At 51.1% G+C, this 21,853-nt stretch overlaps 1 protein-coding gene across 3 annotated transcripts in view; it reads left to right on the top strand.

Moving 5' to 3' along the window:
* Window positions 1-21,853, top strand: part of LOC141272369 (cadherin-like protein 26) — a 158,599-nt gene that overhangs the window by 95,229 nt on the left and 41,517 nt on the right. For all 3 annotated transcript variants that reach the window (XM_073683024.1, XM_073683022.1, XM_073683023.1), the window contains 3 exons: window positions 3,362-3,493; window positions 3,963-4,148; window positions 21,467-21,777. In XM_073683024.1, the coding sequence (XP_073539125.1) occupies window positions 3,362-3,493; window positions 3,963-4,148; window positions 21,467-21,777 (629 nt within the window). The remainder of the gene's footprint in view (window positions 1-3,361; window positions 3,494-3,962; window positions 4,149-21,466; window positions 21,778-21,853) is intronic.

Genomic DNA, 21,853 nt, shown 5'->3' with positions numbered 1-21,853 from the left:
CTCTTGGACCTGATGGTGCAGGTCTGTAGCCGGGTCACTGTTTAAAGCCTGCGCATCAGCTCCCACAGGCCCTGCAGACAAGGGCGCCGTCTCCTGGTGATACGTGATAGCAGGGCGCCTGTGGGTCACAGCGCCACCTGGTGCCGGTTCTCGGAGCACCCGGATGGCTCTGTCCTTGAACTGTGCAAAGTCCAGGTCAGGGTCCTGTAAGGCCATTGCCCGCAACTGGGTTCGGTGGGCATTGCACAGTAGACCCTCAATGAATTGTTCAGTCAACAGCTTATCTTCATTTCCCACGCTGTCAGGGTCTGCCTGCTTAATGGCTCTCAGGGCCTCTTGTAGGTTTAGAGCATAGTCTCTTATACTCTCATGTGCCCGTTGTTTGCACCCATAAAATCTTAGTTTTATTTCGGCTGAGGTGCGGGTGTCAAATGTGTCTTTCAGCCGGGTTAGTATGTCTCTGACAGTCCTCTTCCTCCCAGGTGGCCAGGACTTTACCTCCCTTTGGGCTGCCCCGATTAATTGGGCCACCAGGATGCTCACTTTTTGCGCCTCCGTGAGGGGATACACCTGGAAGAGGCTATCCAGCCTTTCTCTGAAGTCATTTAGTGTATGTGACTCCCCTGAGTACTGGGGTAGCCAGGCTGCCCCCGGGATATAGGGCATGGTGAAAGGCATGACCGCAGCAGCGGTGGCGCTGGCGGCGGCTGTGGCGGTGAAGCTCTCCTCCGTATCCGACATCCTCCTCCCCCCTAGTGGACCGTGGCCTACCTTGCGATGATCCTCTTCCGTAGGCCGCGGCTCCGCAGTGGATCGTCAGGGTTGAGGACCTTCCGTCGCGCTCCTGTGACGTCGGCGTCTGCTGGGCTCCTTCCAGGACCTTACGCAACGTCCGGACGTGAGGCGGGGCTTCAGTTCTCGCGGGCTTTCGGAGTCCACGCCCCTCTTCTTCCCACGCGGCGTCCTCAAGATGGCGTCCAACGGCGGGAAAACTCCACGGATGGCGGGAAGAAGGCAGAAGATGGCGTCGGATGGCGGGAATCGGCTCCAGATGGCGGGAAACGACTCCGGACGGCGGGAAACTTCACCACAGGTAAGTATAAAAGTCTCTTTTTTCAGGCACGCAGTACCCAGTGGTTGCGGGCACGTAATCCTGCCGACTACGCCAAAGTTGACGCGCACCCTGGGCCAGTGCTGTAGTGCGGCTCGCGTTCGCGCGGGGAATACCCGGAGCCGGATCCGATGGGGGTAGTAGTCTTCGTGTGGCGGTGACCCGGTCCGTGCCCAGGGTGGTCAAACTAAGTGGCAGTTATTGGTATGATGGTATTAGTGTCCGACTACGCCACCCGTTGAATGCGGCTATGAAGCCGCCGCTGCAGGGCAGTCCGCTGAGGCCGGTGGTACGGATGTGCAGCGTGGATGGTATAACCCCCAACGGGAGGGGTATGGCCTCAGGGCAGAGGATGAGGTTGATGTTGGGAGTGATGGTGTGGATGTCCCAGCACTAACGGTGCGACAAGGAAGCACGGAAACGCGAAGGTACAGTTCAGGGTCTTTACTGATGGTACAAGGCAAATTCCCCCGGGAGTACTGGCTAGTAGTTGGGGCCTGGTTAGTCTGCGAGTAAGCCGGAGTTCCCCTGGCCAGGTGGAGTTGTAGGCCTTCCCGCTAGTCTGTACCCTTCCTGGCTACCCTGCATTCGGCGGTTACAAGTAGCCCACGTCCCTGGGTATACCGTGTGGTGCTCACCCGTATGGCTGGTGACCTGGGGCCTCCTGTTAGCCTCCGCTCCGGGATGGCGGTGCTGGTCCCTTCGTTGTGACTGAGCCTCCGGGCTTTTATGGCCAGAGGACCTGGAATCCCCTGCCGGATGGATTCTGCTGCTGGGTATATCTTAGTCCCCACAGCCTCGGACTCCTGTGTCCGGTTTTAGTACCTTCTCCCAGGGCGAGCTCTGCACAGCTCCAGCCCCTGGCGCTTCTCCTTGGCTCCTACAGAGCTCCTGATGTCTATCTGTCCCTGTTTCTGCATGTCCAGACCAGACTCCGTCTCTGTCTGGAACTCCTCTCTCCTAACCCTGCCTCAGCCCCAGTTTATGTAGGGGAAGTTCTTCCCCTCCCAGGACTGGGCAAGAGGTGTGGCATGCTTAGGATTCCTGCCCAGGAGACCTCCCACCTGCTCACAGACGTAATATTGCTATTACTGTGGAAACCAGACCCCTGGGGTGCCACAAGACAACCAAGCATTGCTGAGCAAAAAGTAGCTGAAAATATGCTGTAGTGGCGTATTGTAATATGAATATTTCTAAGTGAAAGTATCCAGAGCAGGTCCATTAAAGGGGAGGTACAGGACTGGAAAAACATGGCTGCTTACTCCACAGATAGTGCCTCCTCTGTCCACAGGTTGTGCGTGGTATTGCAAGTAAGCCACATTCGCTTTAATAAATCCAATCTGTAATAACAAATACAACCCATGGACACAAGTAGTGCTGTTTCTGGAGTTTATCTAATCTTGGATCCTTGTTGTTTTTCTATTTCTATAAGAAAAAAACAATCAAGATATTAAGAAGTTTATAGAGCAACTATGTAAATTCCCCCTTAAAGGGGTTGTCCCCAAGATAAAAAAAGCATATTTGGTATTGCTGCATATGTAAAAGTCCAGTCTATCAAAATAAAAAAGTCATTATTCCATAAAGTAAATGATATAAACATAAAAAACAGGAAAATCCAGAATTGAAATTGTTTGGTCGCTGCACCTCGCTAAAGAAATACAATAAACTGCGATCAAAGTGTTCAATGGACCCCAAAAAAGAAAAAAGTAGCAGATCTCAAAAAAATGGCGACATCATAAAAAGAACCCCCCCTCCCCCCAAAAAAAGAATGTGGTAAGTGCATTTTTTAACAATTTCATCCCACTTGGATTTTTTTCTCTCCATTTTTCTGTACAATGTATGGTAAAGAATTGTGCCATTCAAAATTACCGTACTTCTCGTCCCTCAAAATACAAGCCCTTATACAGCTATGTTGATGGAAACATAAAAAAAAGTTATGGCTTAAAGGGAAGAAAAAAAAGTGAAGTGATAAAATAAAAATAAAAGAACCATCATGAAAGGGTTAAAGGTCTCGTATGGGGTTAGAAAAATTGAACCCCGTTTTTTATTTCTTTTTTGAAGCTCCAGCAGCTCGCTGCTCCAAAAAGCAGACCCTGTTAATAAAGGTTATGGTAACACCATTACGGTGCACTTTTATAGGACTTCGGTAGAATTCCAATAAATATGAGGATCCAGATCCTTCTTTTTTTACAGAAATGAGAGTCAATATCAATATCATTGTGGAATAATTGAATTTATTTATTTTTACAGACTAATAATTTTTACAAGTTGGTGGTTGAAGCAGAAGACAGTAGTACGGAAGTGCGTCAGAAGAGCACCTGTGAGGTCCATATTACGGTGGTAGATAGGAACACGATACCTCCAACATTGCTAGAGCGCGGGGTGCGTAATGTATAGTTAAGTCTTCCATTAATGATTGTATCCAGAGTGGTGGTCTCCAGTCTGAGGATTCTCAGCTAGTTTTGGAATTCTCCATTTAGTTGCCTCTCTTCCCCCTTTCAGCTATGAAGGGAATGATGGTTCTTCTAGCCTAGGTTCTCATTAAAGGCTCACATAGACTAAAGGCTCATCACCGTCACATGGCATTCTAGGTGACAATACCCCATTTGAATATAAAGTTGGAGATGTATGGGCCCATATCAGACTATAGGTCCTTACAACACATGCCACGCAAATGATATGAAAATTTAGAGGAGAGATTTCAGCATGTTTGTTCAAAATTCTACATGTTCTATATATTCTCGTGAATTTTATGTCAGACTCCTCCCTACTAGATTTGTGGCAGTGTGTAATAATCAGCTTTAACTAAAAAGATACTGTATGTAAGATCATTTTATTCTTCTCTATATAGATACGTGGTGAGGTGCTGGAGCGAGATGTTAATGTAACCGTCTTGCGAATTGGAATTAATGATGGTGATACCCCATACACCCCAGGATGGAGAGCAAAATTTTCTATCATAGAAGGAGATGACAATGAGCATTTCTCAATTTCAACGGATCCAAAAACAAACGAAGGTCTTCTTAGGGTGATTAAGGTAAAATGAATATGTGTTATGATGTACAGACTAACGGTGCCCTCATGTCTGGATTGACATTGGTGGAGCTTTGTTCCCTTTTTTTGGTTGGGACTTCTCTCTATTGATAACAGTGAGAAGTTTCAAATATTTTTAATGGGGTCTGTTTAAGGCCTTCTCCTGCCCGAGGTGGTTGAGGACTCACTTTTCCCTCCCTATATTCCAATAGTTATGACCCAGCAGAATAATACAAAAGAGACAATTCATTGTAGATCCTGTGGTATCAATGTTATGTCAACTTGTCCACGTAAGTGACAAACCTACTGACAACTCTATTTTTTAGAATTCTCAGTTAAATCACCTCTCTATCCCCGCACTGCTATGAAGGGAATGATGGCTCTCCTAGCCTAGGGTCTCAATCTCTAGCTAAACTTAGACCAGGGTCAGACGAACGTTTGAAAAATCGTCCTATTTACACTCAAAAAACTCAGACATATATCTGCCATCTGTGTGTTTGTTTTTTACGACCTTGTGGTATCAGATTTTATATATCAACAGTGTAAAATGTACATGATCAAGTGCACTGTCAGTTAACAATGGCAAAAAATGTAAAAATCGGATGCAATACGGACGATCTTCTGAGCAGCCCTATTGAATAACATTGGTCAGTTTACTATGCGATTTTAACTCATTCAGAATACATGCATTATACGGTCATCAGTTCAATTGGGCGGTTCAGATTTCGACATGGACCAAGTGTCCGTGTAAAAAAATTGCAGCATGCCCTATGCTCTTCTGAGTATCAGGTGAGAATTGCTTATACAAGTCTATGGATGCGCAAAAAAAATCGTATTCCATAAAGATCATCTGTGTAGCATCGAATTTTTACGGACACATTGCCATTATTTACCTAAGAAACTGTATTTTATCATGTACATTTTAAAATGTTAATGTATAAAATCTGATGTCACATGGATGTAAAAAATGGACACACTGATGGCATATGGATGATAATCTGAGTTTTCTGGATGAATGATTTTTCATACTCTTGTCTGAAGTTTATGCTATGTAATCTGGAAGCACCATAATGCAGTGGAAGAAACTCTGTATCACTTATTGGGCTGTGTTTTTCTGTTTAAGTACAATCAGTGTTTTATCAGCAGGAGATTATCACTAGAGCACAAGCTGCCTCGTGCAAAGTAGTCCAACCACACCCCTGATTAGCAGCTCTATGTCACTATACAACGTATGTAATGCAGGTGCCGGAATGCAACACACAGAGACACAAGGCGAGGACAGTCAGAGATGAATATAAACAGTTTATATATAGATATAACAGGTATTCTGAACAAGTGAATAGCAACAGGGGTAATGAACGGTAATTTGAAATATTAGTAAAATGCGAAGTCTCTCAAGGTAGTGTGGTGCACCCGATCATGGGAGTCACCACGTCAGTTCTTTAACTCTGTATATGACCCTTGTGGGGGTCACCTGTTATTCCCGCTAGGCCAAAAGTCTTTTCCGGACAAAGTCAATTAAACCACATTTAGCCTCTTCCACCCCAACCGTTCCCCTCCCAACCTGAGTACCTAAACCCAACTGGCCCCGGTACTGTGAGTGAACAGTAGAAGTGACGGCCCTGTTCACGTATGCAGCGCCTCTGCTTTCACTGGCGTGACTTTCCTGGCCCAGCCATCTCCCAACTCCACTCTTCCTGGCTGTTGGAGGCAGTCTCTCAAGCCGTGGATAGGGGGGTCCAGACCTTGTCTGTCGGCGGGCGACGGGGGGTTCCGCGAACTCACTCAGCACCGCAAGCAGGTTCCGACTCTCCTCAGTAGGCACAGCACTCGGGGCACATCTGTGAGGGATCCCGAGCTCATCCACTGGTGTCCGGCTGTGGCACCTCGCACGCTTCTGGCTTAGACCTGCCACGCGTTGCTTCTCAGCACGTAGGGAGCACGTCTGCTCCTCTCTGCTGCTTGGCGCCAAAACCACCTCAGGTTTGGCGCACTGGCCTCTTATACCCAGGAACTCCTTCCTGGAAGTCACCTGACTGGATCCAGCATCTAAATCTGCTCCCCCTTCAACTTCCCTTGCACATTTTTGTTTCGCTTGACTGTGCCTGACCAGCAGATGGCAATCTCTCTCCATATTTAAAGCATCCTGTAACAATTCTCTAAAAGGCTCTCTTGCCTCTACTACATTCCTCCCTCCTATTTGTTCGCCAGTCCTCGGGCGAGTGGATTTCTTGCGGGATTGATGTCTCTTTCCAGGCAGTGCAAGTTCAGACAGGAGTTGGGCACACTCCTCCATTTTCTGTTGGATCTGAGACCAGATAAACTCTTCTTGAGCATACCGGTTGGGAGGAATTCCGGCATTAGCCCGCTCAGTTCTGCGGGGCTCCTCCTGCAGAGGTGACTCCGGGATATCCGATGAATCAACCACTGGGGATTACAAGTCACTTCCCCATTCATTCTGGGTCCCACTCGGGGTTGGCATCGACGGTTCTGACAGGCCCAACTGCATTGTGGCCCATCCTTCTTCATCCCCCAAGGTTCTTGTATATGGCACTTCAGCCAATTCTTTTGAAGGCCCCACTCCGTTACAGGCCTCTGCTTCAGAGGAGCAAGGTCGCAGCATATTCCAATGCAACACCCTGGGTGTCGCGGCGTCATCCCCTTCGTGCCTAACCTCGTAGACTGGGTTGTCTGGATGAATCTTCTTCACCACCCGATATGGTATTGCCTCCCAACGATGGTCCAGTGTACTCCCAAATCGTTTGACCCTTACCAGCACACGATCTCTTGGCTGGAGTGATCCACCCGAGGTCGTGGGCTGATCTCCATGCTCTACTTCCTGAAACTTCTGCGCAACCAATCTTTTCACTGTATGAAGCCGGCGCTTGTGTTCTCGAATCTAGGTACTCAGGCTACTGCCCGAGCCGGAATCTTCTGAGTCTAGCTCTAGTTCAGTAATTTCTCGCCCACTCCTTCCAAACAGCAACATGTAAGGGGTGTAGCCTGTAGTCGCATGAACTCTATTATTATACACCCACACCAGCTCGGACAGAAATTCGGACCACTTAATCTTTTTGTCCGCTTCCAGTGTTCGCAACATTTGCAACAGGGTTCGGTTGAAGCGCTCGCATGCGTCGATCCCTTGAGGGTGGTAGGGCGTTGTTCGGAATCGGTCAATCCCATAGATATGGTATAGTCCATCCATCACTCGTCCTTGGAAGCAGGCCGCCTGGTCAGAATGTATTCGCTTCAGACACCCATAAATCCGGATGAAATCCTGACAGATGGCCTTAGCTGCGGCTTCTGCTGTCTGGTCTTGGGTAGGCATCACCATTGCGAACTTGGTGAAGTGATCAGTCATTACCAAACAGTGTCCGTAATCATTGTATGAAGTTCCGATCATCAGGTAGTCAATCATCAGGACTTCCAAGGGTGCAGAAGTTCGGATGGTCTGAATGGGAGCTCTTTGTTCCGGGGGCTTACTCAACTCACACTGGCGACATATTCAGCAGACCCCTTCGACTTCTTGCCGCAGTTGAGGCCAATACACCAGCCATTGTAACCACCGAAAGGTCTTCTCTACATCGAAGTGATCACCTCTTCTATGAGATTCCTAGGCTAGCTGCGTTACCAGTGCTTCTGGAACTACTACTTGCCAAGTAACATCAAACTCTCGAGGTAGCTGAATTCTTCGACATAGCAAGCCATCCTTCAAGAAGAGCCTCTCCCACTGGCCTAGGATTTGTAGGGTAGTTGGAAGTGAAGTGGCCCTGGCTTCCTGGTTGGGTCTTTGACCCAGGGTGACCCATTCTCTCAGCTTTGCCAGCTCTGGGTCAGATTGTTGTAGATGTATCTGACGCGCCCCTGGGCCTGTGTCGCGCTGCGTTGCGCACGCGGGAGCTTACCCGGAGCCGGATCTCTTGAGGGTTGTAGTCTCGTGGCGGCGACCCGGTCCGCGCCCAGGGAGTCAAACTGAGCGGCGATGTACTAGCAGTAGATGGTTGGTGACTACGCCACCCGTTGAATGCAGCTATGGAGCTGCCGCTGCAGGGCAGACCGCTGAGGCCGGTGGAAGGATGGTGCAGCGTGGATGGTATAACCCCCAACGGGAGGGGTATGGCCTCAGGGCAGCCGACGTGGATGATGGGGGTAGCAGGAACCACTCAGAGACGGTGCGGTGTAGTTCAGGGTCTTTACTGGTGACAAAGATAGACCCTCCCGGAGTACTTGCTAGTGATAGGGGCCTGGTCAGTCCTTGAGCAGATGGGATCTCCCCTGGCCAGGCGGAGTTGTAGGCCTTCCCAACTAACTGTACTCTTCTGGCTACCTTGCTAGAGGCGGGAATAAGTAGCCCACGTCCCTGAGTGTACCGTGTGGTGCTCACCCGTATGGCCGGTGACTCGGGGCCTTCTAATGGCTTCCGCTCCACGATGGCGGTGCTGGTCCCACGCGTGTGACCGTGCCTTCGGGCTTCTGGGCCAGAGGACCTGAAATCCTCTGCCGGACGGATTCTGCTGCTGGGTAAGAGTTAGTCCCCACAGCCTCGGACTCCGGGTCCGGTAAGAAATCTTCTCAGTCAGGGCGAGCTCTGTAGCTGCCAGCCCCTGACTCGTTGTAACACTGCTCCCCACAGAGCTCCTGATGTTTCTTGCTATGCTGCTTCTCTTCTCCACTCTTGTTCTGTCTTCTTTCTCACTAACTCTGCCTCAGCCCCGGGTTTATATAGGGGAAGTCCTTCCCCTCCCAAGACTGGGCAGGAGGTGTGGCATGCACAGGATCCCTGACCAAAGGACCTCCCACCTGCTCTCAGACGTAATATCTCTATCACTGTGGCAACCAGACCCCTGGGGTGTCACATTCCCCCCTAGTGAAATTTAGTACTCCGGGACTAAACATATATTTTTTTTTTTTAGAAAAACATAACAAGGTATAACAATAACAATACAATAAGAAAAACACATAAGATGGTTACGGCGTGTCCGCAACCGGGTGCAGTTTTGAAAAGCAAGGTGTCCATTTCACCAAAACAGGGAGACGTAACCAGGTAGGGGCCTGTCCTGCCCCGAGTCCTTAACAGTCTTTAGTCCATCCTGGGTTATGCTCCAACTATGTACAAGGATTCACGGTAAATCCACCAAGGACTCCTAAAAAGAACTAGAAACACAAAATTATACACAAGCAACTATAAACAAGTAAACATTATAAGATAGCTTAAACATTTAGATCCTCCAACGTGCGGGTAGCTGGCCTCTAGTGGCCCTAGTGGACCTACGGAGCTGACTGTCTGGCCCTGAACTACAGGGTGTAGGAGCTGCCAAGGGTAAACTGGGCAGCTGTCCATGGGCCCTCTGGCTCACTAGGGGTATGGCATGCTCACTATAAGCAGAGGGTTGATTTTCCGGGTCTGCTTGTGTAGAGTCTTCTGCCTCCTGGACCGGCTGTTCTTCCAGCTCTACCGGTTGCTCCGTAGGTTCTTGGGATGATGGTTGGAGGAAGGTGAGTACGGGTACCACAACTGCACCATTGACTTGAGTCCAAGACCGAGGGAAGTCCCCGAGCACGGTACTAACCATATCTTCCCTTTCCTCTACGGGTCGATGGTCTTCTTGTTCCTCTTCAGGGTTCCTCAGTTGTTCGGGACACTTCTTCAGGTGGTCCCGGGATACAATGGCTGTGGTTTCCCCTCCGTCTTTACTGATGGTACAGACCTTCGGGTTTTCGTGGCTTGAGGGCAGTACGGTGTACGGGTCCTTCTCCCACTGGTCGTCCAACTTGTGGAGCCGTCTCTTCCTCTTCAAGACCTGCTCTCCGGGTACCAGGGGAACAGCGGGAGCATACTGGTTGTAAGTTTTCTCTTGTCTTTCCCTAGCCTGACAGAGACTTCGCTCCACGCTCTCCTGTACTCTCCGGTACTGCTGCTGCCTCTCTGTGTCCCAGTCTGTTTCTGGTGAAGTGTCCTCGGGTGTCAGGACTCCCATTTCCAGGTCAACAGGTAACTTACCAGGTCTTGCCCTCATTAGGTAAGCCGGGGTACAGTTGGTGGAACCTACCGGGATGTGGTTGTATAGGTCCACCAGATCGGGCAACTTTTCAGGCCACAGACTGCGTTCTTCCAGGGGCAATGTTTTTAGAAGATCCATTACCACCTGGTTCATTTTTTCACAAAGTCCATTAGTCTGCGGATGGTAGGGTGTCGTCCTTATCTTCCGGCAGCCATACAGATTGCAGAATTCCTGGAAGACCTCCGCTTCAAAGGCAGGTCCCTGGTCCGTCAGCACTTGGTCCGGGTACCCGTGTGGACGGCAAAAGTGCTGCTGGAAGGCTCTAGCTGCTGTTTGAGCCGTTAAGTCCTTGACGGGGACGACAACCAGAAACCGGGAGTAATGATCCACGATGGTTAACGCGTAGACGTAGCCACTTCTGCTTGGGGTCAGTTTTACATGATCCAAGGCTACCAGTTCCAACGGTTGCCGGGTGACGATGGACTGCAGGGGAGTCTTCTGGCTGGCGCGGTCCTTCCTTCTCAGGTTGCACGGGCCACAGTCTCTGCACCACTTCTCAATGGTTCCCCTCATGCCTACCCAGTGGAATCACTCGCGCAGCCGGAACTCCAGCTTCTTCCACCCGAAGTGTCCAGCTCCGTCGTGGTATGCCTCCATCACCATGGCTGCGTCTCTTCGTGGCACCACTACTTGCCAGAGTAATTCATGCGTCCAGGAGTTAACCATTCTGCGGCACAACTTCCCTTTGTAAAGGAACAGTCGACTCTTCTCTGCCCATAGTTGTTTGGCTTCCTCCGGAGCGTCTGGTTCAAGGCGAGCCTCCGGCCGAGTCAGCATCTCCTTCACCAGTCGGACGGCAGGGTCGCTGTCTTGCGTTTCCACCCAGTTGTAGTGAGGTAAGGGGTTCAACGTAGCAGCCTGCTTACTCCTTACCCGGTGGGAATACTGGATAGTCCCATGACGGTGGAACGCAGGGAGTTCAATTTCTTCCAGTCCCTCCGGATCTTCTCCTTCGTCCGGCAGGTTGGGCATCCTGGACAGGGCGTCCGCGTTAGTATTGGAGCGCCCTGCCCGGTATTTGATTATGAACTCGTAGTTGGACAGACGGGCCATCCACCTCTGCTCCAGGGCACCGAGTCTTGCCGTGTCCAGGTGTGTCAACGGGTTGTTATCCGTGTACACGGTGAACCGGGAAGAAGCAAGGTAATGCTTAAAGCGCTCAGTGACTGCCCATACCACGGCCAGGAACTCTAGCTTAAATGAGCTATAATTCTCGGGGTTCCTTTCGGTGGGTCGCAGTTTTCGGCTGGCGTAGGCGATTACTCGTTCTTTCCCCTGCTGGATCTGGGACAGTACGGCTCCTAGCCCGATGTTACTGGCGTCGGTGTAGAGGATGAAGGGCTGGCTATAATCCGGGTACGCCAAGATTTCATCCCCCGTGAGGGCCATCTTCAGCTGGCGGAAGGACTCTTCTTCTAGCTCTTCCCATTTGAAGGGCGGCTTCTGGTTCTTGGCCTTCCGGGACTGGCCTATCAGGAGGTCCTGCATAGGCGCTGCCTTTTTGGTGAAACCGGGAATAAACCTTCGGTAGTAGCCTACCAACCCGAGGAACTGCCGCACTTCTTTTACGCTGGAGGGGCTTGGCCATCCCTTAATTGCGGTGATCTTATCGGGGTCGGGAGCCACTCCGTCAGCGCTCACCACGTGTCCCAGGTACTGCACCTTTGGTTTCAGGAGGTGACACTTGGAGGGTTTCACCTTTAGGCCGTAACTCGCCAGAGCTTCGAACACCTCCGCCAGGTGTTTCAGGTGGTCCTCATAAGTTTTGGAGTATACGATGACATCGTCCAGGTACAACAGGACCGTCTCGAAGTTTCTGTGGCCCAGACAGCACTCCATTAATCGTTGGAAGGTTCCTGGGGCGTTGCAGAGTCCGAACGGCATGCAGGTGAACTCACTAAGTCCCATCGGGGTGGTGAATGCGGTCTTCTCCCGGTCCGCCTCTGCTACAGGAACCTGCCAGTACCCGCTAGTGAGATCCAAGGTAGAGAAGAAGTTAGCAGATCTTAAAGCAGCCAATGACTCCTCTATCCTTGGTAAGGGGTACGCATCCTTGTGTGTGATACGGTTGATTTTCCGGTAATCTACACACATCCTCATGGTGTTGTCTTTCTTTTTGACTAAAACTAGCGGGGCTGCCCAGGGGCTACAGCTATCCCGGATTACCCCAGCCTCCTTCATGTCTCTAAGCATCCCCTTGGCGTGTTGGTAATGTGCAGGGGGTACGGGTCGATACCTCTCTTTTATGGGAGGATGATCTCCCGTGGGGATGCGGTGTTCTACCCCCTTGACTCGCCCGAAGTCTAACGGGTGTTTACTAAACACTCTCTCATACTCTTGAACCACCCGGTAGACTCCCTGTTTCTGGTGGGAGGGAGTGGAGTCAGTTCCCAAGTGTAGTTGCTGACACCAATCCTCCATTACTTTCTTAGAGCCGTTACCTTCCTCCGGGTGAGATGGAGGCAAGGGTTCCACAGACTGTATAGAGTTTTGGTTGATGGTATATAATTTTGCTAGCGTGGCATACCGGGGCAGGTACACTTCCCTCTCCCCGATATTGATTATGCGAACGGGCACCCTCCCATGGCGTACATTGACCACCCCCCGTGCTGTCAAAATGGTGGGCCTACTGTCTGAGTAAACTGGTTCTACCATTGCCTGGTAATCTCTACCTCTCAGACCAATAGCTGCCCGGCACCAAATCATCATTTCGCTTTTTGGGGGCATGGCAATAGGGAAAGGGTCACACATTCTTACGCTACCAATCTCACCGCCGGAGAGTTCCACCTGTTGCCGTCGCATCAGTGCCCGGATCTCTTTCTGGAGCACTCGCTGCTCGCCGGAGCTGGCGTTCTTGGCAACCTGCTGTAGAAGGAAAATCACCTCTGCAAGACAATTCTCAATTACATTAGTTCCTAGAGTTATTTTTGGGTGGCTCTCATGTTTGTCAATGTCTACAATGATCAGTCCCTGTGCTGCCAGTTCGACTCTACCGATTTTGATGGTCACCTCTTTAAATCCGATCTGTGGCACGGGCTGGCCATTGCTGGCGATGATACTCAAGTCGTCGTCAGGGTAGCGGGTAATATCCGAGTCATTCCAGTACTGCTTAAAGAGCACGTACGGGATAGTGGTGACCTGTGACCCGGTGTCCAGTAGGGCACTCATGGGAATGCCATCCAGTACCACAGGCAAGACTGGACGTCCTCCCACATATCTGTCGCGCCAGTTCGATGGGCCTGGTGATCTTTTTCCTGGGGGTTGGCCCTCTACCCCAGGTTGTGCCCGTTTAAAGAACAGTACCTTTCCATATGTCCGGGTTGATTGCAGCGGCGGCAGATGGGTCGTCCGTCCTCGCTGTATCGGTCACTGGGTCTTCCTCTGGCCGGTGGGGTCCTCCTTGGTCGACGCCACGGGATGTCCTCCGGTCCGGATGCCAGCTGGATCTTCCCTGGGGTGGAAACCTGTAAAGACTGCACAGTTCGGGTTAGCGCAGCAACGCTCTTAGCTAGCTCTTGGACCTGATGGCGTAGGTCTGGAGCCGGGTCATTGTCCAAAGCCTGCGCATCAGCTCCCACAGGCCCTGCCGACAAGGGCGCCGCCTCCTGGTGGTAAGTGATAGCTGGGCGCCTGTGGGTCACAACGCCACCCGGTGCCGGTTCTCGGAGCACCCGGATGGCTCTGTCCTTGAACTGTGCAAAGTCCAGATGGGGATCCTGTAAGGCCATTGCCCGCAACTGGGTTCGGTGGGCATTGCAATATAAACCCTCTATAAATTGTTCAGTCAACAGCCTGTCCTCGTTTCCCACCCCATCAGGGTCGGTCTGCTTTATGGCCCTCAGGGCCTCTTGTAGGTTTAGTGCATAGTCCCTTATACTCTCATGCGCTCGCTGCTTGCACCCGTAGAATCTAAGCTTAATCTCGGCTGAGGTGCGGGTATCAAAGGTGTCCTTCAGCCGGGTTAGTATCCCTGCGACAGTCTTCCTCCCAGGTGGCCAGGATTTTACTTCCCTTTTGGCTGCCCCGGTTAGTTGGGCCACCAGGATGCTCACTTTTTGCTCTTCTGTGAGGGGGTACACCTGGAAGAGGCTATCCAGCTTTTCTCTAAAGTCATGCAGGGTATGTGACTCCCCTGACTACTGGGGTAGCCAAGCTGCTCCCGGGATATAGGGCATGGTGAAGGGCATAACTGCAGCAGCGGTGGCGCTGGCGGGGGTTGAGGCAGTGAAGCTCTCCTCCGTATCCGACATCTTCCTCCCCCCTAGTGGACCGTGGCCTACCTTGCGATGATCCTGTTCCGTAGGCCGCGGCTCCGCAGTGGATCGTCAGGGTTGAGGACCTTCCGTCGCGCTCCGGTGACGTCGGCGTCTGCTGGGCTCCTTCCAGGACCTTACGCAACGTCCGGACGTGAGGCGGGACTTCAGTTCTCGCGCGCTTTCGGAGTCCACGCCCCTCTTCTTCCCGCGCGGCGTCCTCAAGATGGCGTCCAATGGCGGGAAAACTCCACGGATGGCGGGAAGAAGGTCGAAGATGGCGCCGGATGGCGGGAAAACTTCGCGGATGGCGGGAAGAAGGTAGAAGATGGCGCCGGATGGCGGGAAACCTCCACGGATAGCGGGAATCTTCACCACTGGTAAGTTTGAACAGTCTTTGCTTTTCAGGCACGCAGTACCCGGTGGTTGCGGGCACGAAATCCTGCCGACTACGCCAAAGTTGACGCGCCCCTGGGCCTGTGTCGCGCTGCGTTGCGCACGCGGGAGCTTACCCGGAGCCGGATCTCTTGAGGGTTGTAGTCTCGTGGCGGCGACCCGGTCCGCGCCCAGGGAGTCAAACTGAGCGGCGATGTACTAGCAGTAGATGGTTGGTGACTACGCCACCCGTTGAATGCAGCTATGGAGCTGCCGCTGCAGGGCAGACCGCTGAGGCCGGTGGAAGGATGGTGCAGCGTGGATGGTATAACCCCCAACGGGAGGGGTATGGCCTCAGGGCAGCCGACGTGGATGATGGGGGTAGCAGGAACCACTCAGAGACGGTGCGGTGTAGTTCAGGGTCTTTACTGGTGACAAAGATAGACCCTCCCGGAGTACTTGCTAGTGATAGGGGCCTGGTCAGTCCTTGAGCAGATGGGATCTCCCCTGGCCAGGCGGAGTTGTAGGCCTTCCCAACTAACTGTACTCTTCTGGCTACCTTGCTAGAGGCGGGAATAAGTAGCCCACGTCCCTGAGTGTACCGTGTGGTGCTCACCCGTATGGCCGGTGACTCGGGGCCTTCTAATGGCTTCCGCTCCACGATGGCGGTGCTGGTCCCACGCGTGTGACCGTGCCTTCGGGCTTCTGGGCCAGAGGACCTGAAATCCTCTGCCGGACGGATTCTGCTGCTGGGTAAGAGTTAGTCCCCACAGCCTCGGACTCCGGGTCCGGAAAGAAATCTTCTCAGTCAGGGCGAGCTCTGTAGCTGCCAGCCCCTGACTCGTTGTAACACTGCTCCCCACAGAGCTCCTGATGTTTCTTGCTATGCTGCTTCTCTTCTCCACTCTTGTTCTGTCTTCTTTCTCACTAACTCTGCCTCAGCCCCGGGTTTATATAGGGGAAGTCCTTCCCCTCCCAAGACTGGGCAGGAGGTGTGGCATGCACAGGATCCCTGACCAAAGGACCTCCCACCTGCTCTCAGACGTAATATCTCTATCACTGTGGCAACCAGACCCCTGGGGTGTCACATATCCACTTGTCTCTTGAGCGGCCCAGAATTTGAGTGGGCCTCGGCTCCTCTCTGGTCTCCTGGGCGTCGACCACGGCAGTGGCGAACTGGCTGAAATCCGAAATCTCGTCGCCTTCGAGCTCCTCAGCAAATTTCTCGGTCATGGCCCATACCAATGCCAGTAGCTCCAGCTTGAACGAACTGTAGTTGTCCGGATTCTTCTCCGTATCTCGGAGCAACCTGCTGGCATACGCGATCACCCGCGCTTTTCCTCCTTGCACTTGAGCCGGCACTGCTCCCAGTCCATGCAAGCTTCCATCAGTGTACAACACGAAAGGCTGCAAAAAGTCAGCGTAGGCCAGAATTGGGGAATCCGTTAGCGCCATTTTCAATGCTCAGAACGCCTCTTCTTGTCATGGGCCCCACTGCATGGGCTGCTGCTTGGCTCCCCCAGCCATTCCTCTCAGCAATTCATTGAGCGGGACTGCAATCTTAGCGAAGTCTTTAATGAATCTGCGGTAGTATCTAGTGAGCCCCAGGAATGCCCTCAGTTCTCTTATATTGGTGGGTGTGGGCCATTTCTGCACAGCAGCTACTTTTTCCGTAGTGGGGTGCACTCTCGCTCTGGACACAGTGTGCCCCAGATATTCAATTTCTCGCTTGACGAGATGACACGAGGCTTAATTTTCAGGCCGTGCCTCTGAGTCCGTTCTACCACTTGTTCCAGTCGGCGGAGATGATCTTCAAACGTAGCGGAATACATAAGTATATCATCCAGATATATTAAAGTGGCTTCAAAGTTGAGGTCCCCCAAGCATCTCTCCATCAGTCTTTGGAAGGTTCCCGGTGCATTTGTTAGCCCAAACGGCATCCGATTGAACTCGAACAAGTCCATACGGAGGACAAAAGCTGTCTTTGGACGATCCTTCTCAGCTACTGGGACCTGCCAATAGCCACTGGCCAGGTCGAGGGAAGAGAAGAACTTGGCGCTTTCTAGTGCAGATAGAGACTCTTCAATTTGGTGGAGTGGATAGAAGTCCCGCACTGTACATGCATTCAGCTTTCGATAGTCTACACAAAATCTCAGGGTACCATCCTTCTTCCGGACCTGCACAATAGGAGCTGTCCAAGGACTCTGCCTTTCACGGACCACACCGTTCTGCAACATGTGGGCCAACAATTCTTTCACCTCCTGGTACATTTAAGGTGGGATCTGCCGATATCTCTCTTGAATGGGAGCAGTATTTCCGGTGGGTATTTCGTGCTGAATGTCCCGAGTACACCGGAAATTGTCTTTATATTGTGCTAACACTTCCTGATACCGCTGTAGAAGTTGTTCGATCTGTCTGACTTGTCCAGCAGAAAACTCAGTAAGATTAGCCTCCACTTTCTCCAAGAGATGTCACCCAGCCAACGGTTCTCTTCCATTCTCTTGGCTGTTGAGGGACACCTCCAGGGTCCATGGCTCTCCTTCCACAGGTGCCAGCCCTATAGCGTCAGCTCTGGTAAGGGCCTCTGGCATTATGCAAACTCGCACCACCTCTTGTCGGGGCAACAACTGTAAACTTGTGCTACTTAGATTGATGCAACGCACGGGCACTCGGCCCAGCCGCACGGTGGCCAGGGTCCAAGCAACCAGGAGTTCAGAGGGCGATTCCTCTCCCTCCATTGGTTCAATCTGAATGTCCACACCCTCTAAGGACACATGTGCCAGTACCGGTAAGGTACAGTCTGTCCCACTGGCAGTGTCATTGTGTCTTTGGGTGGTATCGGTACCTTACCAAGGTACTAAGAGGTAGAGGGCAATTTTTGAATTTGACTGACTCGCACGAGATGCTGGAATACTCTCTTGTTAGCTGGGTCACTAGTGGCGCGGGTCCAGTTGTTTTTGTTAGAGCCCTCAGCCAGGAACTGTCCAACCTTCTTCAGCACATTCATGCCCAGGGTTATAATGGGCCCATCGCCTCCGGGCCCTGTGGTCAGTACTATCCCTTTCCAACTGAGGTCCTTTCCGCATTCCCGGACAGACATCCATACTACTCCTGCTACTGGGATAGGTAGTTGATTAGCCGCCACCAGTTTGACAGCGGGTTCCTGCCAGGAATGAGCAACTTCAGGAAAGTGACTTTGGAAATACGTCTCAGGCATAGTGGTCACCTGAGACCCAGTGTCCATTAGACAGCGGTTCCGCTGCCCATTAAATTCAGCCTGGATGATGGGCTATTTGACTAAGAAGGAGAGTGATGGGGTCCTACGCCAGATGACCTGGCCTCCACAGTCACCAGACCTGAACCCAATCGAGATGGTTTGGGGTGAGCTGGACCGCAGAGTGAAGGCAAAAGGGCCAACAAGTGCTAAGCATCTCTGGGAACTCCTTCAAGATTGTTGGAAGACCATTTCCGGTGACTACCTCTTGAAGCTCATCAAGAGAATGCCAAGAGTGTGCAAAGCAGTTGACCAGCCCAGGGGATGGGGATGACTCGGTACCCGGGCCTTTGCCTTGGGGATGTCGCGGTGGTCGGCTCCCGGGCCCGTACCCTGGGGTCACTCTTTGAAAGGGTGGATATTAGATTTGTTATTTTTATGAAAGTTCGTGAAGCCACCTGTGGCTTCTGGTGAGAATCACCAGCGCTGCGCAGTCCACTGAGGCCGATGATAAGGCAGCTCGATGGTATAGCTCCCCACAGGTGGAGCTAGGCCTCAGGGCAGTGTACAGAAAGGGGGGATGCAGGACAGGCGAGACCCAGCCGGGTCAGAACAAGAACAGGGACAGACACGATAATCACTTCAGTACCTTTTACTGATGGAAATTCAGGCACGTCCCGGAGCACTGTAGGGTGAAGGGTGCATATCAGGATCCTCCCCAATGAGCGGGTGTAGGCCCTCCTGTCTCTTGCCTCTGCATAGTAAGTTTCTGACCTGCCTGGAGCTAGGCCTAACTTTGTCTCTGTTCTGCACCTGCTGACCTTGTGGTAGGGCCTTCTGTTGGAGATCACTCTCCCTATTCTTTGGGGTCTCTGTGATTCCTGACCCTGGTACGTATCAGCTTTTGGTGATCCTGGGACATGTAGTTCACCAGGGGTTCCGGTCATTTTCTACTGGTCCTGAAGATCCACGTAGACTTTCGGACCCGGTGTCCGGTAAATGCCTCGGGGTGAGCTGGTTAAGCTCCTCTGCCCCCTATGTACTCACTCTCCACTCGCCTTCGGCCCCGCTCGGGGCCCTCACTAGGCTACACACACTGCAGCCGAGACACTGCTCTTCTTCGCCACTCTCAGAGCGTCGGCACACTCCTAGCTCTCTATCCTGAGCTCTGTGAGTTCTAGTCTGGAATCACTCTACAGACTGTACTGCACTCTTTCTGCAGGAACTGCTAGGCTCTGGCTCGACTGCACTGAGTCCTTCTGTGTCTGAGCAGGAAACTGCTGAATCACTTTCTGGGCTGCCTGGCTCCACCTTCCCTATTTATCTCCCTAACAGGCTCCCCCTGCTGGTCTGAGGTGGAAGGTGGAGATGTGTGAATGGTTATGGGGGCCTCTTGTGGAGGAATACATCAATGCACTCTTCCAGGATCTGTGATACCAAGCGCAGCTGGGCGTCACACAGTCATCAAAGCAAAAGGTTGCTACTTTGAAGAACCTAGAATATAAGACATATTTTCAGTTGTTTCACACTTTTTTGTTAAGTATATAATTCCACATGTGTTAATTCATAGTTTTGTTGCCTTCAGTGTAAATGTGCAATTTTCAAAGTCATGAAAATACAGAAAAATCTTTAAATGAGAAGGTCTGTCCAAACTTTTGGTCTCTTCTGTAGAAATAACAGGTATTCTGAACAAGGGAATGGCAACAGGGGTAATGAATGGTAATTTGAAATATTAATAAAATGCGAAGTCTCTCAAGGTAGTGTGGTGCACCCAATCATGGGAGTCACCACGCAGTTCTTTAACTCTGTATATGGCCCTAGTGAGGGTCACCGGTTATTCCCGCTAGCCCAAAAGTCTTTTCCGGACAAAGTCAATTAAATCACGTTTAGCCTCTTCCGCCCCAACCGTTCCCCTCCCAACCTGAGTACCTAAACCCAACTGGCCCCGGTACCATGAGTGAGCAGTAGAAGTGACGGCCCTGTTCACGTATGCAGCTCCTCTGTTTTCACTCGCGTGACTTTCCTGGCCCAGCCGTTTCCCAACTCCTCTCTGCCTGACCATTGGAGGCAGTCTCTCAAGCCGTGGACAGGGGGGTCCAGACCTCATCTGTCGGCGGGCGACGTCGGATTCCGCAAACTCGCTCAGCACCGCAAGCAGGTTCCGACTCTCTTCAGTAGACACAGCACTCGGGGCACATCTGTGAGGGATCTGGAGCTCATCCACCGGTGTCCGGCTGTGGCACCTCGTAGGCCTCTGGCTTAGACCTGCCACGCGGGTCTTCTCAGCACATGGGGTGCACGTCTGCTCCTTTCTTCTGCTTGGCGCCAAAACCACCTCAGGCTTGGCGCGCTGGCCTCTTGTACCCAGGAACTCCTTCCTGGAAGTCACCTGACTGGGTCCAGCGTCTAAATCTGCTCCCCCTTCAACTTCCCTTGCACATCTTGGTTCCGCTTGACTGTGCCTGACCAGCAGATGGCAATCTCTCTCTATCTTTGAAGCATCCTGTATGAATTCTCTTAAAGTCTCTCTTGCCTCTACTACACATGCACAGAAAACTGTGGTGTGGGCAGGGTTAACAACTGATCTCCGCTAAGTCGGCAGTAGAGAAAACTGTAATTCTATCATAACTGCTGCATCTAGTAAATTAAGTGATACATCACTATAATCAGCGTCTGATGTGACTATAACATACCAAAAACCTGCTGACAGATTCCTTTTAAGCTGCAGTCACACATCCATGTGACGCGGACAGCACACGGACCAATAAATTGTCATTAATTCAAACACACATCAGTTTTAGGCCACGGACCCACTGTCAATATTTGGTCAGTATTCAGTCAGTATTTTTTCTCTGGAGCGGGAGACAAAGCCAGGAGTGGGTGATAAATGCAGAATTGCTGCACTCGTTTCTATTATACCTTTTCTCTGATTGTTCCTCACCTGATTTTGGCTCCCACTCATGAGAAAAAATAGTGACCGAATACTGACCAAATACTGAAAGTGGGGCCCAAATACTGAAAGTGAGGCCGTAGCCTTAAAACAGATCCAAGTCTCTGGTCCGTGAGGCTCAGAGCTTGTCCTTTTATCCGTCTTGCAGATTGGACTCGGCCATTAATGTCTATGGGGATTTGTATAAAACAGATGAAATAGAGAAGATAGACCTGGTACTTCAGTTTCCATCTGAGTTTCATCCATTTTTGACTAATAAATTGTAAAGAGTCAATGGATAAAAATTTCAGACAGTCTACCTGCTTCAGAATAAAAATGGATGAAAAAAAAGTAATTAGGATGACACCTGAGAAAAAAAATCAGTCAATTTCTTTAGGATGGTGATACCCACACGGATGTGTGAATGTAGCCTTATAACTCAATTTTCGGACAGTCTTTCCAGTATACGTTGATATTTTATATCTACAGCCCTTGGATTATGAAGAAAGTACCACGAGCAATCTCATCATTACAGTTGAAAATGAAGAACCAATTTATAGTTGCAAAATTCTACAGAAGCCAGCAAAAGGACAATGGGTAGTAGATGCCGGCAACATTCAATCACGGCAATCCAAAGAGAAGACCTCAATTACAGTAGATGTCATAGATCGGAATGATGCTCCCATATTTAAACCTCATACCATCCTGGTCACGGCAGAGGAACACTCCATTAAACCAGGCACTGTGCTGGTGACCGTAGAGGCCAAAGACCCTGATATAGTTGCACCCAATAAAATCAAGTAAGTATTTAAATGGGTTGTCCAAGACTCAGGTTCTGATTCTGGACCTTGGAGGTTACTGAATGTGCAATTCTTC

This window comes from Phyllobates terribilis, unplaced genomic scaffold, assembly GCF_046119375.1.
Source record: "Phyllobates terribilis strain yellow unplaced genomic scaffold, ASM4611937v1 Scaffold_5__5_contigs__length_657084704, whole genome shotgun sequence".
In the NCBI taxonomy this organism is placed as follows: Eukaryota; Metazoa; Chordata; class Amphibia; order Anura; family Dendrobatidae; genus Phyllobates; species Phyllobates terribilis.
The sequence above is the reverse complement of the archived record's forward strand: the minus strand, read 5'-3'. Positions and strand labels throughout refer to the sequence as shown.